The 20,560-nt window shown below is 42.1% G+C and overlaps 1 protein-coding gene across 3 annotated transcripts in view; it reads right to left on the bottom strand.

Annotated features, from left to right (window-relative positions):
- Positions 1 to 20,560, bottom strand: part of sema5a (sema domain, seven thrombospondin repeats (type 1 and type 1-like), transmembrane domain (TM) and short cytoplasmic domain, (semaphorin) 5A) — a 151,095-nt gene that overhangs the window by 5,073 nt on the left and 125,462 nt on the right. For 2 of the 3 annotated variants that reach the window (XR_001336391.2, XM_005912127.3), the window contains exons 17-21: positions 7,604 to 7,813; positions 5,378 to 5,548; positions 5,025 to 5,180; positions 1,950 to 1,994; positions 1,070 to 1,281 (exon numbers count right to left, since the gene is read on the bottom strand). Coding sequence is in view for 2 of the 3 variants with exons in the window: in XM_005912127.3 (XP_005912189.1) it covers positions 1,070 to 1,281; positions 1,950 to 1,994; positions 5,025 to 5,180; positions 5,378 to 5,548; positions 7,604 to 7,813 (794 nt within the window). In the remaining variant the exon portion in view is untranslated. The remainder of the gene's footprint in view (positions 1 to 1,069; positions 1,282 to 1,949; positions 1,995 to 5,024; positions 5,181 to 5,377; positions 5,549 to 7,603; positions 7,814 to 20,560) is intronic. The other variant, XM_042227242.1, reaches the window with a different exon arrangement.

The raw sequence follows: 20,560 nt of genomic DNA, 5'->3' as shown, positions 1-20,560 counted from the left end.
AGCGGAGTTTAGGCCCAGACACGGCTAGTGACGTCAGACTTAACGACCGGATAATCATCCTCTATTGTGAAGTTAAAAGTGAATCCTGCAGTTTGAAATGAATGCAAGCTACGCTGAAAAACAGATTAATGCTAGAACTAAATTACACTTTATTATACTTCAGACGCCTGGAAATGTGAAGCTGCCTTCGCGTGCTGGCCTGACATCGAGGACCTTTTTGTTTCAAAAAACAGCTACTATTTTTGTACAGGCTGAACTGCAGTACATTTGCTAGGAAATGCTAGGAATGCTAATGCTAAAACTGTGTGCATCACTGGTTGACATGTTTACTTGAAACATAAAGTAGTACTAAAAACATTCCTTGTTTGTGCCAAAACAACAACTTTTACATCTAGAATAGCCACCTATCACTAGTGAGCTCCACTAGACTATCTTTTAAACCTTTAATAAAGAGCACTGGGAACCTGGAAAAGCCCAGCTGGAGTATGGGGTATCTGTGGACAAATAGTAATCAGCTGCCCAGTCTGGCAGTAAAGGCCTGATCTAGATGTGGATAAGAGGCTGCTTGTGCGTTGAGACTAGCTGGATCTCCTTCACTGGCTCTCACACATCTGACTTTCTGCCTGCACTTTAGGATGTAATAATGACACAAAGAAGCAGGCAAATGTGCAGATGCAAAGCCTCTTCACCGACTTCCTACTCGCTCTAATAAGTAATTGCACTTTTGTATGTTATGAGAAAGCAGTGTATGACCACTGACACAGAACAGTCGCACACTGAGACACACAGCAGAGGCACAGGGAGTGAGGATGAACGCACAGCTGCCTATCTGTTACACAACTAGAGAGTGTCTGAGCACGACAGGAGGTGGCGTGACAGTGAGAGTCATGCAGTAAGAAGTGCATTTAATCACAGCTGACACCCGGGGAAGAGGCAAACCGTTGCTCACTGACTCAGAGTGGAGACGTCAGCTGATTAAGTCAAACAGTAAGGAAATGTTGCCTGTAAATAGCTCGACGTTTGTCAAGCGTGACCCGCGGCGAACCCGGGGCAAATAAAGTCTACAGACCTTGATGGCTTCCACGGTGTCGTACTTGTCCAGTTTGTTGATGTGGTTGGTGATGCTGGTGTTGAGCGGCGCGGCTGAAATGGGATGGATGACGGTGGCATCGTGCGACTGCTGCTGGTAGCGCTGGCAGTACGAGTAGACCAGCAGGGTGACCAGACAGCCAAGAATGGAGCTGCTGAGCCCCACGGCAATCATGTGGAAGAGGTTGAAGTCTGGAAGGAGAGCGAGAGGCTGCGGGTAATTCTCTGCTGATTCACACGGCGGAAGCGCAATTGAAGCAGCAATTCATACGGTAACCACGGAGTGTCTTACAGTAAAAAAGACCCTTCTGTATCGCTGAAGAAAATAGATAATCTTTTGTTGCTGCTATTTTTCCCCCTCTTCTTTGTTTTGTGCAAGAAGAAAACAAACTGTCACAGAGATGACATGCTCTGTTTACACACTGTGTGCACGAGAAAAGAAGATTAAAGAAAAAATATAAACGCTTAATAGATGCTATTTGCTGTACCCTTTGCAACACTGTAACAGCTATTAGCAGCTGATAATAGCAAATGAGTCATCATTTAAGTACTCACTTAACCTTAGTCTTAACATAATAATACATTTAGAATTTGATGAGTGCTCAGAATATGATAGTTTGAAATGAGAGCTTTATTTATGGCAGAAAATAAGCATTAAAAAAAAAAAAGCTAACAAAAGATCAGCTCTGCCCACCTTCTTCTTTCCTGCTTCTTGGATGTATTTACTTGAGAGTTTCAGTGCGGCTAAGCAGGATTGCAAAGCTATCTTGTTGCCCATGATACTGTACGTGTTTTCTGCCAGGTGCTATATCCCCCCTCTCTGTATCTCACCCCCTCTGTCACACACACATATAAATTACCTCCACAGCGCCTCTCCTCCTGACTGGAGCGTGCGATCGAGACTTCTGGCAAAGGAAAAAGAAACAACAAGAAAAGGCAGAGGTATCAGGGATACAGCCAAACACATATACTCTCCCCTGTTAGCATGACAAAGTGAACCCTTGAAGGTGAATGTGGGGATGAAAGCTGCGCTCAATACGGCACAGATTATCGTGAAAAACTCCACAAGCTAATCACGGCTGTGGCACCTGGAGTGGTTTATGAAAAGTATCAGCTCCCATTAAAGGAAATGAAGTACAAGACATTGCTAATGAACCCTAATGGACTACCTTTCCCATAAAATGGGATGGATGATAAGGTATAAAGGCAAATGGGCAATTCTACAAAGATCTGTGAAGGTACTCGTGAGTATTATACGCCTGCTAATTAATACAGAAAAGGTTACAAATCCATGTTTCAATCAAATGTTTATTCTGTCTGATAACTAATGATCCCTGAAGTTTCTAGACCCGGGGACTTTACTCGTGGATGGGTAGCTTTTGCAGATGCAGCCCTCCCAGTGTTCCCTGTAACACAATGTGAATAACATCAGCACAAGAATCCTCAGATAACGGGAGAAGTTTCACTGATCTCCGTGTAGCAGAGATCGATACTTTTCTGTGTCTCACATTACTGGCTGTCGATAGGGAGATGCCTGTCTAAGCAGATGTCAATACTGATGGTGTGTGCGTGAGATAATGTGCATGTGGTTTTACAGTAAGTATGCTGAGGTTTTAAAAGGAAAGGATTTTCCTAACTTCTTAAAGCTCTGTAAAAACCTCCCTCTCATAATCATTTAACCCCTCGGTTCAGGAAACATCTTAAGATGTTTCCAACCACCATGAGTTGTTCTTAGGCGCATTAGCCATTTTTCTCTTCTGTCTTACTTCCATCCCATATCATGTTTGCTTTCTGCACCCATTGATCTTGTAAACTCTCTTTTGTGTCTTGCTTTTTTGCACATATTTGTGACGTGACTTGCAATGCAACGTGTATGGCACTTTAATCAACTTCAGTTGTTTTCAAATGTGTTGCATATGCAAACTTGATTTGATTACTCTCAGCTTAATCCTATCTCTAAATCAAAGTAGGATTTTATCAACAATAAATAGACATTATTTTCATTTCATTTCATTTATTTATTTCACACTTGGAAACACAAGCTAAAATGATTTTTAACCGGGATAAATGATCATCAACTAACCAGTTTGAGTTAGTGGGGTTACATTAAGCCCTGATTCAGAATACCCTCTGCTAATGTCGCAGCTTTGTCTTGTTCTTTGTTTTTTTATCAGTCGACAGGTAGCATTGAACTTGCCAACACAGAGCAGCCTGAAATCACACCTCTCTCTAGGACTGCCCAGCTTTAGGCTGCAATAAAAGAACAATGTGTTCCTTCATTTAGTGTCATCTAAATGGATCATCAGCTTGTGAGATTGCTGAATTTCCATTGAACATGCAGTTTTAATGACAATACACAATAAGTAGAAATCAAAGGCTATGTTAAGAACTCTTGAAAACATAAAAAGCTGATTGAAGAATAACCAGTTATTTTCCTGATTAGGACAATAATTTTTGGAAGATGAATCTCATTATTTTCAATATTTTAAACCTATAAAACAACCATCTAAATGAAAAGGTGCCACTGCTTTTGGTAGCTGTAGCTGTAAATTGATGGGACGGACTTCTAAGATTGCCCTTAGACAAAGAGGGCGGGATGTATTTGAGTGTATCCTTGAGACAAGTCCCAAAGCACAACAATACACCAAACAATTAATATGCTGCTGTGCTGCTGACAAGAATCTAATCAAGGTTTACTGAATGACAGCAACTTATAGTACAGTAAAATTAGTCTTTATTCTAACTACTGAGTCCTGTCCTATTTATGGGGGTCTATCTATGCATGATAAACATGAGTATTTTTGAATTGGGAGAGCAGAAACAGCTAAAAATCAAGACTGAACCTGAGAAAGGTAGTCAAATAAAATATAACTGCAGCTTATAAGCATGCCTGCACACAAGCCTACCTAATATTAGATCTCGACTGATAATAATAAAGTGATACTGAAACTTCTGTCGTGCACATATAGATTCTGTCGGTGAAGTTACGTATATTAAATAAACCTCAAAGGTGAAGACTCCTACAAACAGCTGTGAGCAAAACACAAAATGTCTTCTCCTATTTTTTTAACCTGTAGTACATTCAATGGCAAGAGAAGACATCTACTGTTATTTGATATGAGATTTGTTTAGGCAGCCTGAGACTGTGAGACGGAGCCTGACGGTGGGCGTCTCTGCAAGTTGGCAGCCCCGGTGAGCAGTTAGCTCCCTGTGTGCAATCAATAACGTCTATCTTATTTTCTTGTACCTAACATTCTGCTCAACTATTTTGAATTGACATTTAAGAAGTTGTTAATAAGTTGTTCACAAGTGGCAAAAACACTCCCACACGCTCTTGCCTTAACAGTATAACTATTCTCATTAGGAAAGAGCTTTCAACATTAAAGGTAATATCATTATTATGGAAACACCACATACAGAGAGGCAAGCAAAAATACCTCATTGACCGGATACAAACAGCATGCAGGAGCAATTTCTTCCATTTGAGAAATGCAAAACTGCTTGTGTAAGTGCTTTCTGCATGGCCTGACAAGACTCATAGGCTCATAATGAAACTAATACGGCAGCAGGATTGTTGGAATGGGTGGAGGGACTGCCCTTAAGTGTAGCACCCGAGTTCACGCCCCCACCTAATCACCTGCCGTACTCAAGAGTCCTTGAGCAAAATACTTATAACCCCAAACCATCCACGAAAGCGCTGCCCTGTTGCTGAACCTGACCTCTGACACGAGACGGGTCCCTTAGAGGGATCAATAACGCATTTCATTATCATGGGATTCTTGCAAATGAACTCAATTGCTGCTGTGGGCATATGGTGGTGGGTAGTGAAGAGCGTGTGCGTGTGTTTAAACTTGTGTGTTAGGTCATGCATGATTGCCCAAGATTTTTCTACACAGGAAGGAAGGAAGGAAGGAAGGAAGTGTGTGTGTGATCACCTGGTATAAAATTGGAGTCAGGAGAGCACGGCCTGGTCTCGCTGCTGTTTCCTAAGCACTGGTTTCCAGTGGGGAAAAGGACATCACAGTGACGCACACGCAGCTGGGCGCCGCTGGAGTCACAGTGGGACCACTCTGACCAGCTGGACCAGCTCTCTGGAAACGGCAATGACAGCAAACCTCACACGCAGCCTGCCCGATGGGTGTATGTGAGTGTGTGTGCTGCACTGGATGAGTATTTTAGTGGTGCATTGGGTGCCCTCTGAGGGGCTCAAAGAAACTAAAGAAAATAAACAATGAGCCTGTGTAGCTGCTTATCTTTAAGGTGTGTGTGTGTGTGTGTGTGTGAGTACCTGGACAAGGCTGCGTGTTGCACAGTGCCTCCTCAGTGTGAAGACCCAGGCAGATGTCCCCACCGTAGGCTGGCAGGGGGTTGCTGCAGGTTCGTGTTCTCATGTAGTGACCCCCTCCACACGTCACTGAGCACTTGGACCACGAAGACCAGCATGACCAGCTGCCGTCCACTAAACCGGGGATATCAGTGGCACATTTTTAATATAAATGTGAGGTGATATTATAAAGGCAGCAGGAAAGAGTCACTAAATTCTGCTGTTTCTGGTTTTCTAATAAAACGGTTGCTAAAAATGAGGGTTTTCATATCTCCGAGTCCTTTACAACAGACAGTTTCAATTGAAGTCACTCTAATCCATTTTGAAACACCAATGATTGATACACACGTACGAGGCACGGAGAACATGTGCTTGTATCTTGAACTGAAAGAAGCTGGGCTTCACCCAGCTGTTACAGCAAAGGCCTGACCTCCCTAAACCGTTGGAATAACACTCTCTCCTGTGATTAATAAAGATAAATGAAGCATCGCAGTCCACTGCATGGCTTCTCTCTTCGTGTGATGCCAAGCCAAACAACAGACATTTAAAAGACATGAATATTCAGGCTATCAGAGAAGACGTGCTGCATAAATAGGTGGATGAATGGAGAGAACGAAGAGAGGGAGAAATAAAAGGAGAGGAATAAAGAGAGCAATAAAAATGGTGTAATCTTTACACATGAATCACAGCAGACGCAAATATCCTTTGCCAGTCATCTGGATAAAACCTCACTTCATTGTAGCAGAGAGAAATCCCCTTTTCGATTGCTTTTAAAGACTTGGAGATGGCTGGCAGCGCTGTGCAGGTAATTGAAGTTGCCGATGCTTTTTGTCATCTCGGTGTAATTTCTCTATCACAGAGTGACACATAAGTCGATCCCTGGCCCTCGATGACGGATCGTCTCATCTCGGGTGCAGACTCAAGAAAAACCTGGATTCATTTGTTTCCAAAGCAGATGGATTGTAGGCATTGCGCTTTACCCCCCGTCTCCTCTGCTCCTTCACAGCAAACTAACCAAAGGAGGATTAAAGTTGGTCTTCCAGCCTGGTTTGGATACCTCGAAATAATATCTCACTTTGAGAGGGGTGCTAATTGAGTGTGCATTAGTATTCATTGCTGCTCAAGTCGTTTCCTTTGGGGGACAAGAGCGCAGAGCTGTTCATCAACATGTTGTAGCTGTGGTATTATTCCAGTCAACGTCCCAGAAAAAAGTGTACTACATGTATTAACGCAGTGCAGGAAAATCAAAGCACATTCACCCAACGTTTCACTCAAAGGGCGAGCACCTGTGGCAACCTTCCTCCAGGAGAAACCAAATCAGATTCTCTGAGATCCATCCAAAGTCCTCATCTGAGCTCGCAGCTGATAACAGCTTACCCTATTAGCGAGAATGGTCAAGCTGTTGAGGAGCTGAATGGTGTCTGCTTTCACTGAATGAATTAACAGGCTGTAAAAATAGTATAGATGGCCATTCACTCTCTTGTCTCTTTCGCTTGCTTGCAGCCTGGCAGCAGTTATGAAGACAGATCGCGGGTGTTGAAGACGATGCGCCGATCCGGGCTTTTAGCAAGATAGCAAAGCCGTTCTCCAGGGGGGCTTGATTAATAATCATCCAAGACAACGTCCTGCTTGTCTGCTTACCACCTTTGCAGGATACCAGGTGTGCTTTATGCCAAACTAAGCAGTGGATTTCCATTTAAACAGCTTACTTTCCTTGTCAGACAGAGTATTCTTTTAATTAGAAAGCGTCCTCTTGCCGTCTTCCACTAGAGGAGTGTTGAAAATGCATTGTCTCAGGGCTTTTCACAACAAAATAAGGCCTCCCATAGCTGGCAGCATAATTACCCAGGAATGTAATTACACAGTGGAGCGCCACAGGGATTGTCTCTTTGATTCTTGGCGTAAATTGGGGTCTTCGTCACACCTCTTATCTGCAACTGATTTCTTTTGTGGTTCCTGATCATTTGGTCAGTGATTTTGTCTTTGCACTTCTTATACATTAATCACACGAAAAAACCGACCACAACAAAAAAGCCGAAGCCTGAGTATTGTGTGGAGGAGTGTGTGTTTAAATGTGTGACTGAAAGTCTTTTTTCTTTTTTAAAATCGATGCATGCCTTTGTTACTATAAAATTAACTGAAATCCTCTCATGTATTTAACTGTACAGAATATGTTTGTGGATTTCTTACCTGGACAAGGGGTAATGTTACACTCTTGGTACTCCTGTGCCGGCCCCAAGCAGGTCTGACCTCCATAACGGGGCTCTGGGTTACTGCAGGTCCTCTTTCTGCTTCGGATTCCCCGGCTGCAGTCTCTGCTGCACTGAGACCAGGAACTCCAGGATGACCAGGCACCGTTTACCGTGTGGCTTGAGATCCTCCCCAGACGAAGCACTTCTCCTAAACAACACATGCAAGTGTGACAAAACGCTCATCGGTATCTAAAATTGTGGTATTGTTAGTATTTCTCAATAATGAGCACTGCTGTTTGCAGGAAGAAAGCAGATGGCTGTTCTCACTAGCATCAATGTGCGCATCTATTTTCAACAGCAATAAGCGGGCAGAGAGTCAATAACCACTCTTGACAACAGTGTATGTGCCTTTACTATTAGAGTTGGGAGCTACAAGCTTTAGCTCAATTTGTGCTGAAAGAGTCTGGACCACTTCCTGGCTTGTGGTGTTTTTTAATGACTTTCTGCAGTAAAGCAATTTGAGGGAATTCATCAAATGATAGGAGCTTCTAAAGGCTGTCAGTCTTACTGTGCTGTCTCAAACAATCAGTCAGGAGCACAGATGTCGGTTTATTCATTCCCACTTCTGTGTTTGAGTAATGCAGGTAGCATGGATCCAGGGATGGCTGGTATCTTTTTCTTTTGGGTAGGTTAGTCCCCCAAATCTGTGCAAACAGATTTGCTGATACCTGAAGGATGATTATTAAATATAGTTCTTATGATGCCAACTCTATATGATGTCATCAATTAGCCTGTGATGTCCTGTTTGGAAGACTCAAATCTGTGAGTTTGGTGATTTTAAACCAGACCAGAAGGCTGTATCTGAAAGTAAAGCAGCAGTAAAACAGTTAGTTGTTAGTCCTACTCTGATTTATTGTCTGTTTTACTCTACATGACACCATCATTTACAAATAGACATCATGCTCTAACAGATATAGGGAAACTAGCAATTAAAATCACGAACTAAAAAGTTTTACTGAGGTCATAAATGAAGTGAGAAGTAGTGATTCTCCATAGATTTGGATCCAATTTGTCTTGTTTGTGCAGCCAAAGGAGACGGTCATAAGAAAGATTGCAGATTTAAGGCACTTTGATATTAGCATCACTTTTCATCTTTAACATACAGTCTCCAGTATTTCTCTACACATACAATGCAATTAGGTACAACGTATTAGGTGTTGTAGTCGCTTTAAATCAACAGTATTGGTAATTACCAAAATGGTTTTTTTTTATCATGGTTAATCCACCGTTATGTGCAAGCTCTTAAACTGAAGTAATATTTGTAATGCTAAAATCTAAAATTTGTTCTTATCCATGACTTTTCAAATGCACTAATTTATAAAAGAAACAGAAACACATTAAAGCACATTATGATTTTTTATTTTATTAAGATGCCAAATCACAGTTATTTCCTTGCATCCCTGAAGAGAAAAATTAGTTTTAGTGTTTGAATGCTATGCTTGGTTAATTTCTGAGTTCTTAGGGAAGTCCAGCGTGGCGGCTCACGTCTAGGCATAAAAAAATGTGAATTCAATTAGTTGTTTGTCTAATAAATGGCACGTATTTATTAGTTTGAAACTTTTGACTTATTTTAAAGTATTTCTTATTTGTTTACTTTTATGACAGGTGCACAGAAAGTGCTGGAAGTTGTGTGTAGTTGCCTTCTTATTGGGACTTTGGTTGAAAAAGGTAAGTCATAAATCAGAAAGTAAGACTCAGGTGCCAAAAGGTTGTCACCAACTGCATCAGTATGTAACCCTCTGGTTTATGATCCAATATCTGTAAAACCAACGGCTGTCAGGGTCCTCACTCATTGCTAAAGCTAATTGGAAAATGGTAACTTGCAATACTGACACGATGACCACCGTAAACACTCCACCTGCTATAATCGGGATGTGCAAAGTCAGTGTGTGCCACACAAAACTCCTAGCATGACTCTGAGCAATGAAACTTTTAAACCTCTACAAACGCACATGCCACCAGAAATCAGCTACACAACATAACCCATGATTTTAATTTTCTCTTTAAAGATGGATTCAGCGAGAGCAGCATGCGCCCCGTCAACACGCGAACACGCTCGCTCATCAAACAACATCACTTGACTACTCTGTGTACTCTCATCTGGAATGAGTCGAATAGATGATTCCTAATGAAATATGAAACCCTAATTTCTACTAAACTGTAATTACCGCGCGCATTAATCAGCTCCTTGCTCTGAGAGAATGAGCAGAATGAGTGGAGAGAGAAAGCTTTTGGCATTTTTGAATGAAAAGAGCAAATTCGTCTGTTCGACTGAACGATAATCACTCAAACATCAGATGGAACTACAGTCACTGACCGAGCGCTCTTTTGATGATTCACTCCTTCAGAAAACTGTGCTGTGATTTTATATTACTTTTTTTTCAGATAATAATGCAAATCTTCATTCAGTGCCTGCACCGGCATCATTCTGTGCTCCGTCTCGTTTTGCTCTTGCATTTAAATGAGCGCGAGGAGAGCGTATTAGGGCTTTTCACACAGACCGCAGATGCACATCTGGATCACGAATCTTAGCAATTCAAGCGTGAAACCTTCCTTTTGTGTCTGATTCTCCTCTTAATCTTTTGATTTTTCTTAATTATTATTATCTCATCTATTTTGCAGACGGCCTTTCTGTAACCTTCTCTTTCTCTCTTACTTCCTTTGCTATTAACCTCCTCCTACCTTTTGTCTTGCTGCTATCTCTCCGTCCTCCAGCCTGGCCTTGCTGTTTTGTCAGCATTGCTCTTTTCACTGACAGTTATCATGGCGCGACTGCTTTGTATTCTCAGGGAGAAGAGAGTGTGTTTACTTAGTGCAAATCCTCAACCTCTTCATAACTACGGCTGACCTTGGCGGTGCACAGGCTGACTCACCCTGGCGTCAAGATGGTGTGAGTGCTGACAGGCCCGTCGAGGGCTCAAGGCCCCCAGCTCTTTATCGATTCTGAGCAGGAAGTGGCATGGACAGTCCCACCTGGCAGTATGACCCATACTCTTTATCAGCCTTCAGTAGCCCGGTAGACTGGACCACTGCACCAAGGGAGATGGACTGCTTCACATTAATGCTTCTCATATGTGCAAATATGTAGGCACACATTACAAGAGCGCTGCAGTCAAGACACACATGCAATACAAGTATGTGCAAACACAGCCTTGGATTGTGTGTAACCCACAATACAGTATATATACACACACTGCACTTTGCTCCCTTTGCTTGTTTAAGCTTCTTGCCGGGGGCTGCTCTGATGTACTGTGCATATTGTTAACGCTACTTCACAGGAGCTGCCCTCCTGTCGCCAAAACAAACAGCTTGGTGCCCTCCTTATCAAATAGGTAGCGACTGGATCTATCGATCATCACAAGAACCACACACAGCCGTAGAGAATTAATCCTCACTCTCCTGACAGGCTAGGCTGAGCCAAAGCTAGGAAGGACACAGTGCAACATCCAATAGTCCCCACCGCAAAGAAACTAGGACATAAAAAAAGAGTTCCCTCCTCCCCTCGCTGAACCTCACACCCAGCTCAAAGGCAAATTGCACTGTAAACAAACTGGCGAAGTTATGTGTGTGTGGGATTATGGATGCTGCGAAAAAGAGCAATGGTGGATTTGTAAAAAAAGAAAAAAATTTGCGAGGCCGCGCAAACACGCAACGCCGTGCAATCGAATGCACCGTACAGTCAACTGTTAAGACAGAGATGGAGCTGAGATGACATCTGCAAACTAAAAAGACAACTCGGCTTCAAGATAGACAGATGTGAGAGGCAAACAGGTGGAAAACATTTGAAAAAAAGAAACTTTCAGTAGAGAAGAGAGATGAACTGTCAAGTTTTATCAGCACCAGAGTAAACCAAGACCACACTGGGAGAAAAGAGGAGAGGAGAAGTGCTTGTTCCAGCTTGTCCTAGATTCTGAACTGCACATTTACTCCCTATTACTCTTCCTCCCCCTCCGCCTTTACTTTCCATATCAGATCAGCAATGTGTCCCTGAGGAGGGACCCATTTCTTTCAATGTGTGTGTGCCTGCAAGTGTTTAGAAATGTATGGCCATTCGTACATATGGTACGAGTTGTAAAACCATAAAATTAGGGGCTCGGGCTGTTTGCAGCGGCACAATGTGGCCGTTTTACCTGTGCTGTCCTGACGTCTGCCGGGCGATGACTGACCCAGAAACCCCCTAGAGGAACACTCTCAAGTAAGAGGCAATTAAAGGTTTGTAAAAGTGCAATTAAAAAACCCACTCTTGAAGAGCGCGAGGAACGAGTGCACAAGTTCAGAAACACACACACACACAGAAGAACATGGATTTAAATGCTAACTTGAAATAAGTAGACGGATTACTGAATGTACTAGAACGGGATGTTTCTGGAATTCACCTAAGTTGAATCCGAGGAGTTTGTCATGTTTTTATGAGGAGGATTAAAGACCCAACTTGCACCTTCAGAGAGCGGTGTCCTCTGCTGAAATACTGTCATCCCTACTTCCAGGTTTGATTACAGACTGATTTATCGGACTGAGGAGGTTTTATTCACGCTCTGTAATATTTAGGCTTAGAAGGATACAAGGACTAAAAGCACATTATTCGACCTCCAGCATGTATAAACCACATTTATTTACTTTGTAGTGTTTGCAGGGTTTAACGTTTAAAGGGATTTCCAGGAGGTTAAACTTTATGGCTGAATTTCAGCGCCATTAACTTCATATCGTATTTAGTTTTCATCCCTGCCAACGTTTGAAATCCAAAATTTGAACCACACTAACAACCAACCTTGTGCATTTCACAGTGCCCATGCGTGTTTTTGTCTTTTTTTCTGAGGCTTTGATTTTCTGACAAGAAAGCTCTGCATTGAATCATAAGATTTGCAGCTTCTGACTGACAATTTGTCTTTGAATGTACCATCAAGGAGAGTGCTGGCAATTGTCTGTCTCAAAGTGCAACAATAAAACAACTATGACAAGAAGATTAGGGTAACTACAACTTTTCTTCAGTATGCTGGTTTCAGGTTTCACTTTTATACTATGAAAACAATTAACTGAAATAAACACCTTGTTGGAAGGTGAAAAACCTGAAGTCTGTAACTCTATGGCAGACTTTGGAAAACAACCATCCATCCATCCATGCATGCATCCATGCATGCATCCATGCATGCATCCATCCATGCATGCATGCATCCATGCATGCATCCATCCATCCATGCATCCATCCATCCATCCATCCATCCATCCATCCATCCATCCATCCATCCATTCCTTTTAGCTTCTTCAGGATACCAAGGCATTCCGAAGTGAGCTGAGTGTGTCCTGGATCTGTCCTGGAGTGTCCTTCTGGCAGCACATGCCCGAACATCCCACGTAGGAGGTACCCAGAAGATATCCTAGTTCCTCCTGAATAATTGAGCTCCTCAAATTATCTCTAAGATCGAACCCAGACAACTTATTTCCATCATGTGTATCGGCAAGCTCATTCTTTTGGCCACCAAAACAAAAAGGTACAGCATCAAAATCACAGAAGGCGCCACACCAATCCATTTCCCTAGACCTCAAGATACTAAAACTCCTCCACATGGGTCAGCAACTCACTCCTGATCCATTCCTTTTCCAACTAAGAGCCATGGTTTCAGACTTGGAGGTGCAAATGTACGTCCCAACCCTTTCAAATTCAGCTGCAAAACACAATCAAGCTGGAGGTCGTGGCTTGTTGAAGCCAAAAGACCCACGGGACTTGCAAAAAGTAGAGAAGAAATCCTGAGATAAACTGTCCTCCATCCTCCAAGTATGAGTGACAGCAGGCAGCCCTGTGTCCAACACACACCGGGACATATATGAAATATACATCTTATACATAATTTACCTTTTTATGTTCTATATAAATCGTCTACTGACGGACATAGTCTCACAGTTGGTGTTCTAGCTCTCTTGACCAGATTTCTGTTTTGAATACAGCAGAAGGAGCACATATGAGGAAAAGAAACTCAAGGCCAGCTCTTTCCATTTATCACCCCTGCCAATACAATCACGAGTAACACAAATGTTCAGCTGGTTCTGCTGGCTGTTCTGGTGGACATCAAGCACATGGTTGTTGTATTTTAAAAAACTAAAAACACAGCCAATGCAACTCTCTATGATGGCCAACAAACAGTGTAAGAGGAAACTTATTTCTTTACCTGCACTGAGGAAACTTGCTACCATCAAAGAAAGATCCTTCTCCGTGATAATTTGCCTGGCTTTCTGAGGTAGCAGTCAGACCAGATTAAAAAAAAAAAGGGAAATAAAGCTGAAAGTGAATCAATGTCAGAGAACACAGGCAAAGAAAAGCCCATCACTGAGCCTGAGCACCCAAAAACTTTTCTTTTGTTGTTAAGCTTTATTGTTGAAAACTGTTTAGACGGCATTGTCAAAACCTTCGGGTACGATGTTTTTAAGAGCTTAGAGCCATGATTTCATGCAGACATGTTGTAGTGGCTTTCTGCCAAAAAGTAAAAAAAGTGATTTTTAAAAAAAGAAATTCTGACAGGTGGTGTTTTTTTTAACTGCTTACTCTGGCTTCCTAATTTAGTTGACTCTAAGTCACAAAAATTTGTGCCGCTCTGTAAAGCGCTGGGGCCGAAGGTGAAACAGGCAGCGTGTCACTGGCATCCCAATCTTACCCTGCAAATTTGGTGTCAAGTTAATTCCAATTAGGTTATGAACTTCATCTGACAGCAATCTGGAGGAGGGCACGGGTTACGTGCTTAGGTGAGGCATGACTGACAGGCATACAGGCCGGGATCTTGCAACTAAGGCGACATCACTTAAAAAGTACACAGGAGCGTCACAATTTAAGCCATTCGCTGCCGTAGAGACACACGATGCAAACGAAGAGCCTCTTCCTTAAATGGATCAACTTATTACAGAAAATGAACACAGTACTCCACAATGACAAGCAACACAGGCCTTTGGAGGGGTTTTCGTATTTACATACCTCATTTACATAAGCATTCAAACCCTTCACTTAGTGAATGGTTAAAACATCTTTGGCAGCAATAACATCCTCAAGTTTTCTTGGGAGTGATACTACACACTTGGAACAGAAAGTTTCTCTCATTCTTCTTGGCAGAATCATTCAAGCCTGTCCCTGCTGGATGGGGAGTGTTGGTGCACAGCCAATTTCAGGTCTCTCTAGAAGTGCACTATTGAGTTCTGGTCCAGATTCTGACTGGCCGAATCAACAATATTTTCCGATGATGCTCCCGAGTTTCCGCATGGTTTTAGGCTGTTGGGTATTTAGAATGTAAACTTTTGCTTGGTTTTTATCTTTTTTTGCATCCATTTTTCCATCTGACTAGTCTCCCAGTCACTGTTACAGATTCCCACAGCATGATGCTGCCACTATTGAGCTGGTACTAATGAAGTGATGACAAGAGCATAGTTTTCGCTACACATGGAATCGCGGCGGAACAGTTAAATCCTTCTTTAATCAGAGCAGAGGATCTTGCTTCGCATGGTTTGAGAGCTGCCTTTTGGTAAACCCCAGCAGGTTTTCACATGCCTTTTAGTGTGGAATGGCTTCTGTCTGCCGACTCTACATGAAGGCCTGATTGGAGTAGTGACATAAGGTTCTTGCACGTCAACAAAGGAACTCCGCCCATTAGGTCTGACGTCAATAGCCATTGCTGGGACTAAACTCTTCTTCAATTCCCAAACTTATACAAACACTGTGGTATCAAAAATGACCCAAATTCTTCTATCTTTAATAAAATAAAATGATCAGTGTGGCTGCTCTCTCAGTCAACAGAACACCTATGATGATTCATCCACAACACGAGGTTAGACATTAATGTGCTGCTGCGTGGTTTTGATTACTCGCTATTAAAAATTCCTGATGCTCAGCTTTGTGTACCGATTCAAATCTCAGTTAGCCTCAGAGGGATTCTTTTCAGAAGCATTCAAATATTTGCTGTTTGGCAAACCACGAGTCCATAACCTATAGATACACCGTAAGATTTTGAAAAACTGAGTTTAAAGATGCGATGCACGTAAACGGTGCTAATAAGAAAGCAAGAGAAGCTGACTGTAATCACAGATTATTTTTAGGCGCTTGTTTATAACAAATAAAACGAGATACAAGTGTTCTTGAGCAATTTGTGTGCTACAGAAATGTGCCTTGAAACAATATTGCCTCATAGGTCTATTTTTTTAACCTCCTGGCTTGAGTTTCAGTTTCTATACACTAACAACTGTGCACCAGTGCACTCTAATCAAGTCAAGAAAGACCAAAATGGATCTATAACATTTCATTGCTATATTCACAGAGCTCCTCTGAGCCTGAACCCTGAACCTTCTTGCAACAGGTAACAGGTCTAATCGCTGCTCGATGCTGCTCGTGTAAAGTCTGTGTTTTCTGCATGCTTGCGTGGGTTTTCACCAGGTACTCCATCTTCCTCCCACAGTCCACAGAAATGACAGGTATATTGACAAATCTAAATTTGTCATAGACATGAATGTGACTGTGAATGGTTGCCTGTATTTCTGTGCTACCCCTGCAACAGACTGGCGACCTATCCAGGGTGTACTCCACCTATGACAACTGGGACACACTCCTACGCCCCTCCAGGATCCTTAACTGGATAAATGGAAGATGGATGGATGGAATTAGATATGAAGCTTATGTGCAAGTAAAGAAGATCTGTAGTCACTCATCTGCCTGCATCCTGGATTCTTTGCTGCTAGTCTCTTCATTACATTACTACCACTTTCCCACGCTGCCAATCTCAGTACTGACGTCTTTACTCTAGTCCAATCATCTTCTTGCCTGCCTTCTTTGAGCCAATCAGCTTCCATTCTGCGTGGTTTAAATCTGCACTCTCTGTCATTTTCCTTCCACCTCATCCAGAAACTCAGAGCTCAATCCAAACCTCCACCTTCATCTTCACCACCACCAGTGGCCAGGGTCCTGTCCTAAATCCTATTTAGGGATTCCACTCTGACATGATAGGTCATTAGAGACTAATCACCAAATACATTTATTTCTCTATCTCAATGAATAATATTCAATTCTTCCAAATGATCTCGCCTCGCTGAAACAACAGCTGTTTTGTAGATTATTGTTGGTTCTCAGGATGTCGCACTCTTTCTCCATCTCTCATCCTTTGTGAAGACCTTCATGTCCTTACTTTATTCAGCAAAATAAGGAATGCATTCAATCTTTTTTACTATTTTGTAGCAGTTTCCCATAGAAACAGGCCTCTCAGGTACCAGATGTATGTGTTGTATAACTTTGTCTCTAACTAAACTGTGCGCTCTGTTGTTGGCTCAACTACTTTTACTCTTTTTGCTTGACAGAGTAACAGCCGCATGAAAAGGGAGCATTGAGTGTAGGAAGAGAGCAAGAGAAATACCAAAAAGACAATAAGGACACTGGGTTGGTTGTCATCCGTCAGAGTCGTCCCTCAGCGCTGTCTTGTGTCTACTCAGTGCCTGCTCACGACATCCGTGCACAAGAACTAATCTCTCGTCCATGAGAGGGCCCTGGCCTTGATACCAGATCAGCTGAAGTGAAACACATCAGGCTGCTGACAAGCCACCGTTTCTCCTTAGGATAAAATGAAGCCATCACTCACCAGCACAAGCTAGCAAAATTACAAACTCACAACCTTCTTTCATCTTTACAGCGCTTTCTTTTGCCTCTGCCTCTGGCTTTGTGTGATGCAAATGATAAAACATTTAAAGCAGCAGTGGTATAATCAAGCTTAAAAGCTTTTTTTTTTTTTAGCTTGATTATACCACTGCTTCACATAAAACCAGCCTGACTAACTTTTAACCAATTCACCACATGTACAGATTGAATCGCACAAGAATATCTGTTTTATCGACATATGGCTTTGCAGAAACCATCATTTAAAATTAAAAGTGCAGTGGGCTGGCCTGTGGCAGCACAGACAGCGAGTAATAGCTACGAAGTCTTTTACATTAAGCTGACTAATGATAGAAAGCGAGCTGGTTTCAATCCTTGCCACAGTGGGAGGGTTATTTCCAGTTTTATGTCAAATACAGGTGGCTGCTTGATTGGTGAATAATTGACGGAACAAAAAAACACCGCCCCCGAACACAGAGAGTGCAGTCACAGTCCTGAATGGCAAGCAGCCTGATATCTGGCAAGACTTAAAGGGTTGTGTTGTGGTTTCAGTCTGTTCAAAAATCTGAGAAAAAAGCAACACAGTAAGGAATTACAGAAAAAAGAATGCAAGCAAGCTTTATTAATTCCACATAGATTGTGTCGTGCTGGGTTTTGTCTACCCCTATTTGCGGAACATACATGAAACCAAAGAGGGCATGCCTTCTCATACATTTGAGCAATGTTAGCAGCTCTGTCTGGATTTTTATTGGTTGTGGGAAAGAAACCCCAAGCAAACTTAAACATGCTCCGCCACTCTGTGTTCCTCCGCCACTGCCTTGTTTGAGTTTTGGACGAAATGGATTCTGGGATATTGCATTTCGTCATTTCGAGCTGATTGGAGACCAAAACAGCCAATCCGATTTTTTGCATCCGAGTCTGTGATAGGCTGGTTTTAGTGCACAAATATAACGGTGTACTGAAAGAGTTGAGCACGCTTGGGCAGAAATGTTGAGAGCGCGAGCAACACATTGCAAGCAAGCGCAAATGCAAAAACTGAGTGAGAGGGGCTGCTTTTGTGTGTGTGTGTGTGTATGTATGGATAATAGCAAACACTGAAATAAATTTTTTGCACGCAGCAATGAATTTTGTTCATTCAAATTAGCTTTTCTTCGCTCAAAATAAATTTCTCCTCAAAATGCAACGCTTGCAGCTGCAATTTTTTTTTTTTACGTGCGCTCAGAATAGTGGCACAAAAATAACGCCATAAAAATTCTCTAGTTTCAAGATTCACTGTGTTGTTCTTACTGAAAGTTCCTATATCTTGTGTGTGAATGTGAGAGTGAATGAATAGTGGCATTGTAAAGCGCTTTGGGTGCCTTGAAAAGCGCTATATAAATCCAATCCATTATTATCTTACTGAAATGTCGCTCTGTAGCCTATTGTGTCTTATTTTAAGTGCAATGAGATCATTTTGACTAGAAATAAGACAAATATACTTGGTAGCCTTTGAGTTTTTGCAGTGTATACTGGAATGCAATAGCATTGCTTTACTCCTTTGTCCAAAAATGGATCAGCTACTTGCGGATGTTGAATTTTAATTATAGAAGTGGCACTGTGGTTGGCACTTTTGCCTCACAGCGTGAAGGTCCTGGGCTCAAATCCTGGCTGGGGCCTTTTTGTGTGGAATTTGCATTATCTCCATATGTCTGTGTGGGTCTTCTCCAGATACTACAGCCTCCTCTCGCAGTCTGAAGACATGCATGTTGGGCTAAATTGACATAGTTTCCACGCATTAAAAAATCTGAAGTTACATTAAAAAGAGAGCTGAGGAGGCTTACATTATTAAACAGCTGGTGTTTTTTTGCACACACCTCTAACTGGGGCTCCTTTAGATGCCACTGCAAATCCTCTGCTAGCTTATGGGCGAGTGGGGTAAAGTGTGTGAGCCCTCGCTGACCCTCTAACAGCCTGTGGCTCCAAGCAGTTGCCTGATGTGGTTGTTGTTCACAAGCTGCTGTTATGAAAAAAAAAACAATCCTGGAAGCCATCCTTGATTTGAATTTGCATTGAATTTTCTTCCTTTGCCAATTTCCCACCTCTCCCCCAAGCAGTTTTGGCACAGTGCTTAACAAACAGACACACAAGCAGACAAAACAGCATTTCAGGAAGCAAAATTCATGTCTGCAAAAAAGGACCAAATGATTCGGAAAATTAAGAATTCCTGCGTTGTCATTTGTGAGGTATGAAGTTATTATTTTTTAAGTGCATACATGCCATTTGGGGATGGAATACAAGACGTGCACTGTAGCAGTATCTAAAGGTTTTGGGGGCATATCTGTGACACCATCAACTGTGCAAGGCTTCTACAGTGTGCTTCCATCCATAGAGAAGCAGATGAAAAGCAGGGGTGTAGGTATGTGTATGCACTAAACATTAGGATATACTGTATGAACAGGAGAGGAAATCTATAGATTTTATGTTTTGCTTTTGAAAAATTAAAAAGAACTTCATGTTTAACACTTAAATTTATCCAACTGATCAAATGTTTGGCTTTTCATTCAGCCATGTAAGATGTGAAAAAGAAGGAAAATGACTACAAGAGCTACGAGACTAATAAATAGGTGTACATGACAAGAGAGGTCTTTAAATCACCACAGATCTTAAGTAATTAACTCATCGCTATCATTAAGCTACAATCACTGATATGAAACAAGTCAGTATGTTACATAAAAGCTCATTGTAAATGCTTGGTTAAATCATATAGTCATAATTTGTCTCTCGTAATAAAGACAGATAGCGATCACGAGGCAACAGTGAAACAAAGACAGAAGGAAGCTGCTAGGTTGGCTCCAGCAGCAGTTTTATTCCCCCTGTATTGACAGGGGATTAATTTCTTCTTATCTGTATGTCCGTGATAACACTTCCAGGTGTGTGCCAATAACATCTGCCATGTGTCTGAATATAATCCAAATCAGGTATATCTGATGGCTGTGATGCACGAGTGTACAAACACAGTGCCCAGGAGGAGGGCGGCGGAGAAGATCTTAAACAACATGGAAAAGTGGGCTTTTTATTAAATTGCAGGGAAGTGACATTAGTGTGACAGCAAGGCAGCAAGTGAGAGAAAATGTTCATGCACTGACTTCAAAAGAGAATATCCAAACAAGAACATACCTAGCAGTACGAAAAGGTTAGTTTGTGGAGGTAAACACAGACGACACGAGAGCTCTCGATAAACACTGCTCGTTTATTACTCATCACCACAGAACTGAACACTTTCCCTCCAAAACACAGCAACAA

This window comes from Haplochromis burtoni, unplaced genomic scaffold, assembly GCF_018398535.1.
Source record: "Haplochromis burtoni strain Fernald_Lab_line unplaced genomic scaffold, NCSU_Asbu1 Contig_1, whole genome shotgun sequence".
NCBI lineage: Eukaryota > Metazoa > Chordata > Actinopteri > Cichliformes > Cichlidae > Haplochromis > Haplochromis burtoni.
This window is presented reverse-complemented; position numbering and strand designations above follow the sequence as displayed.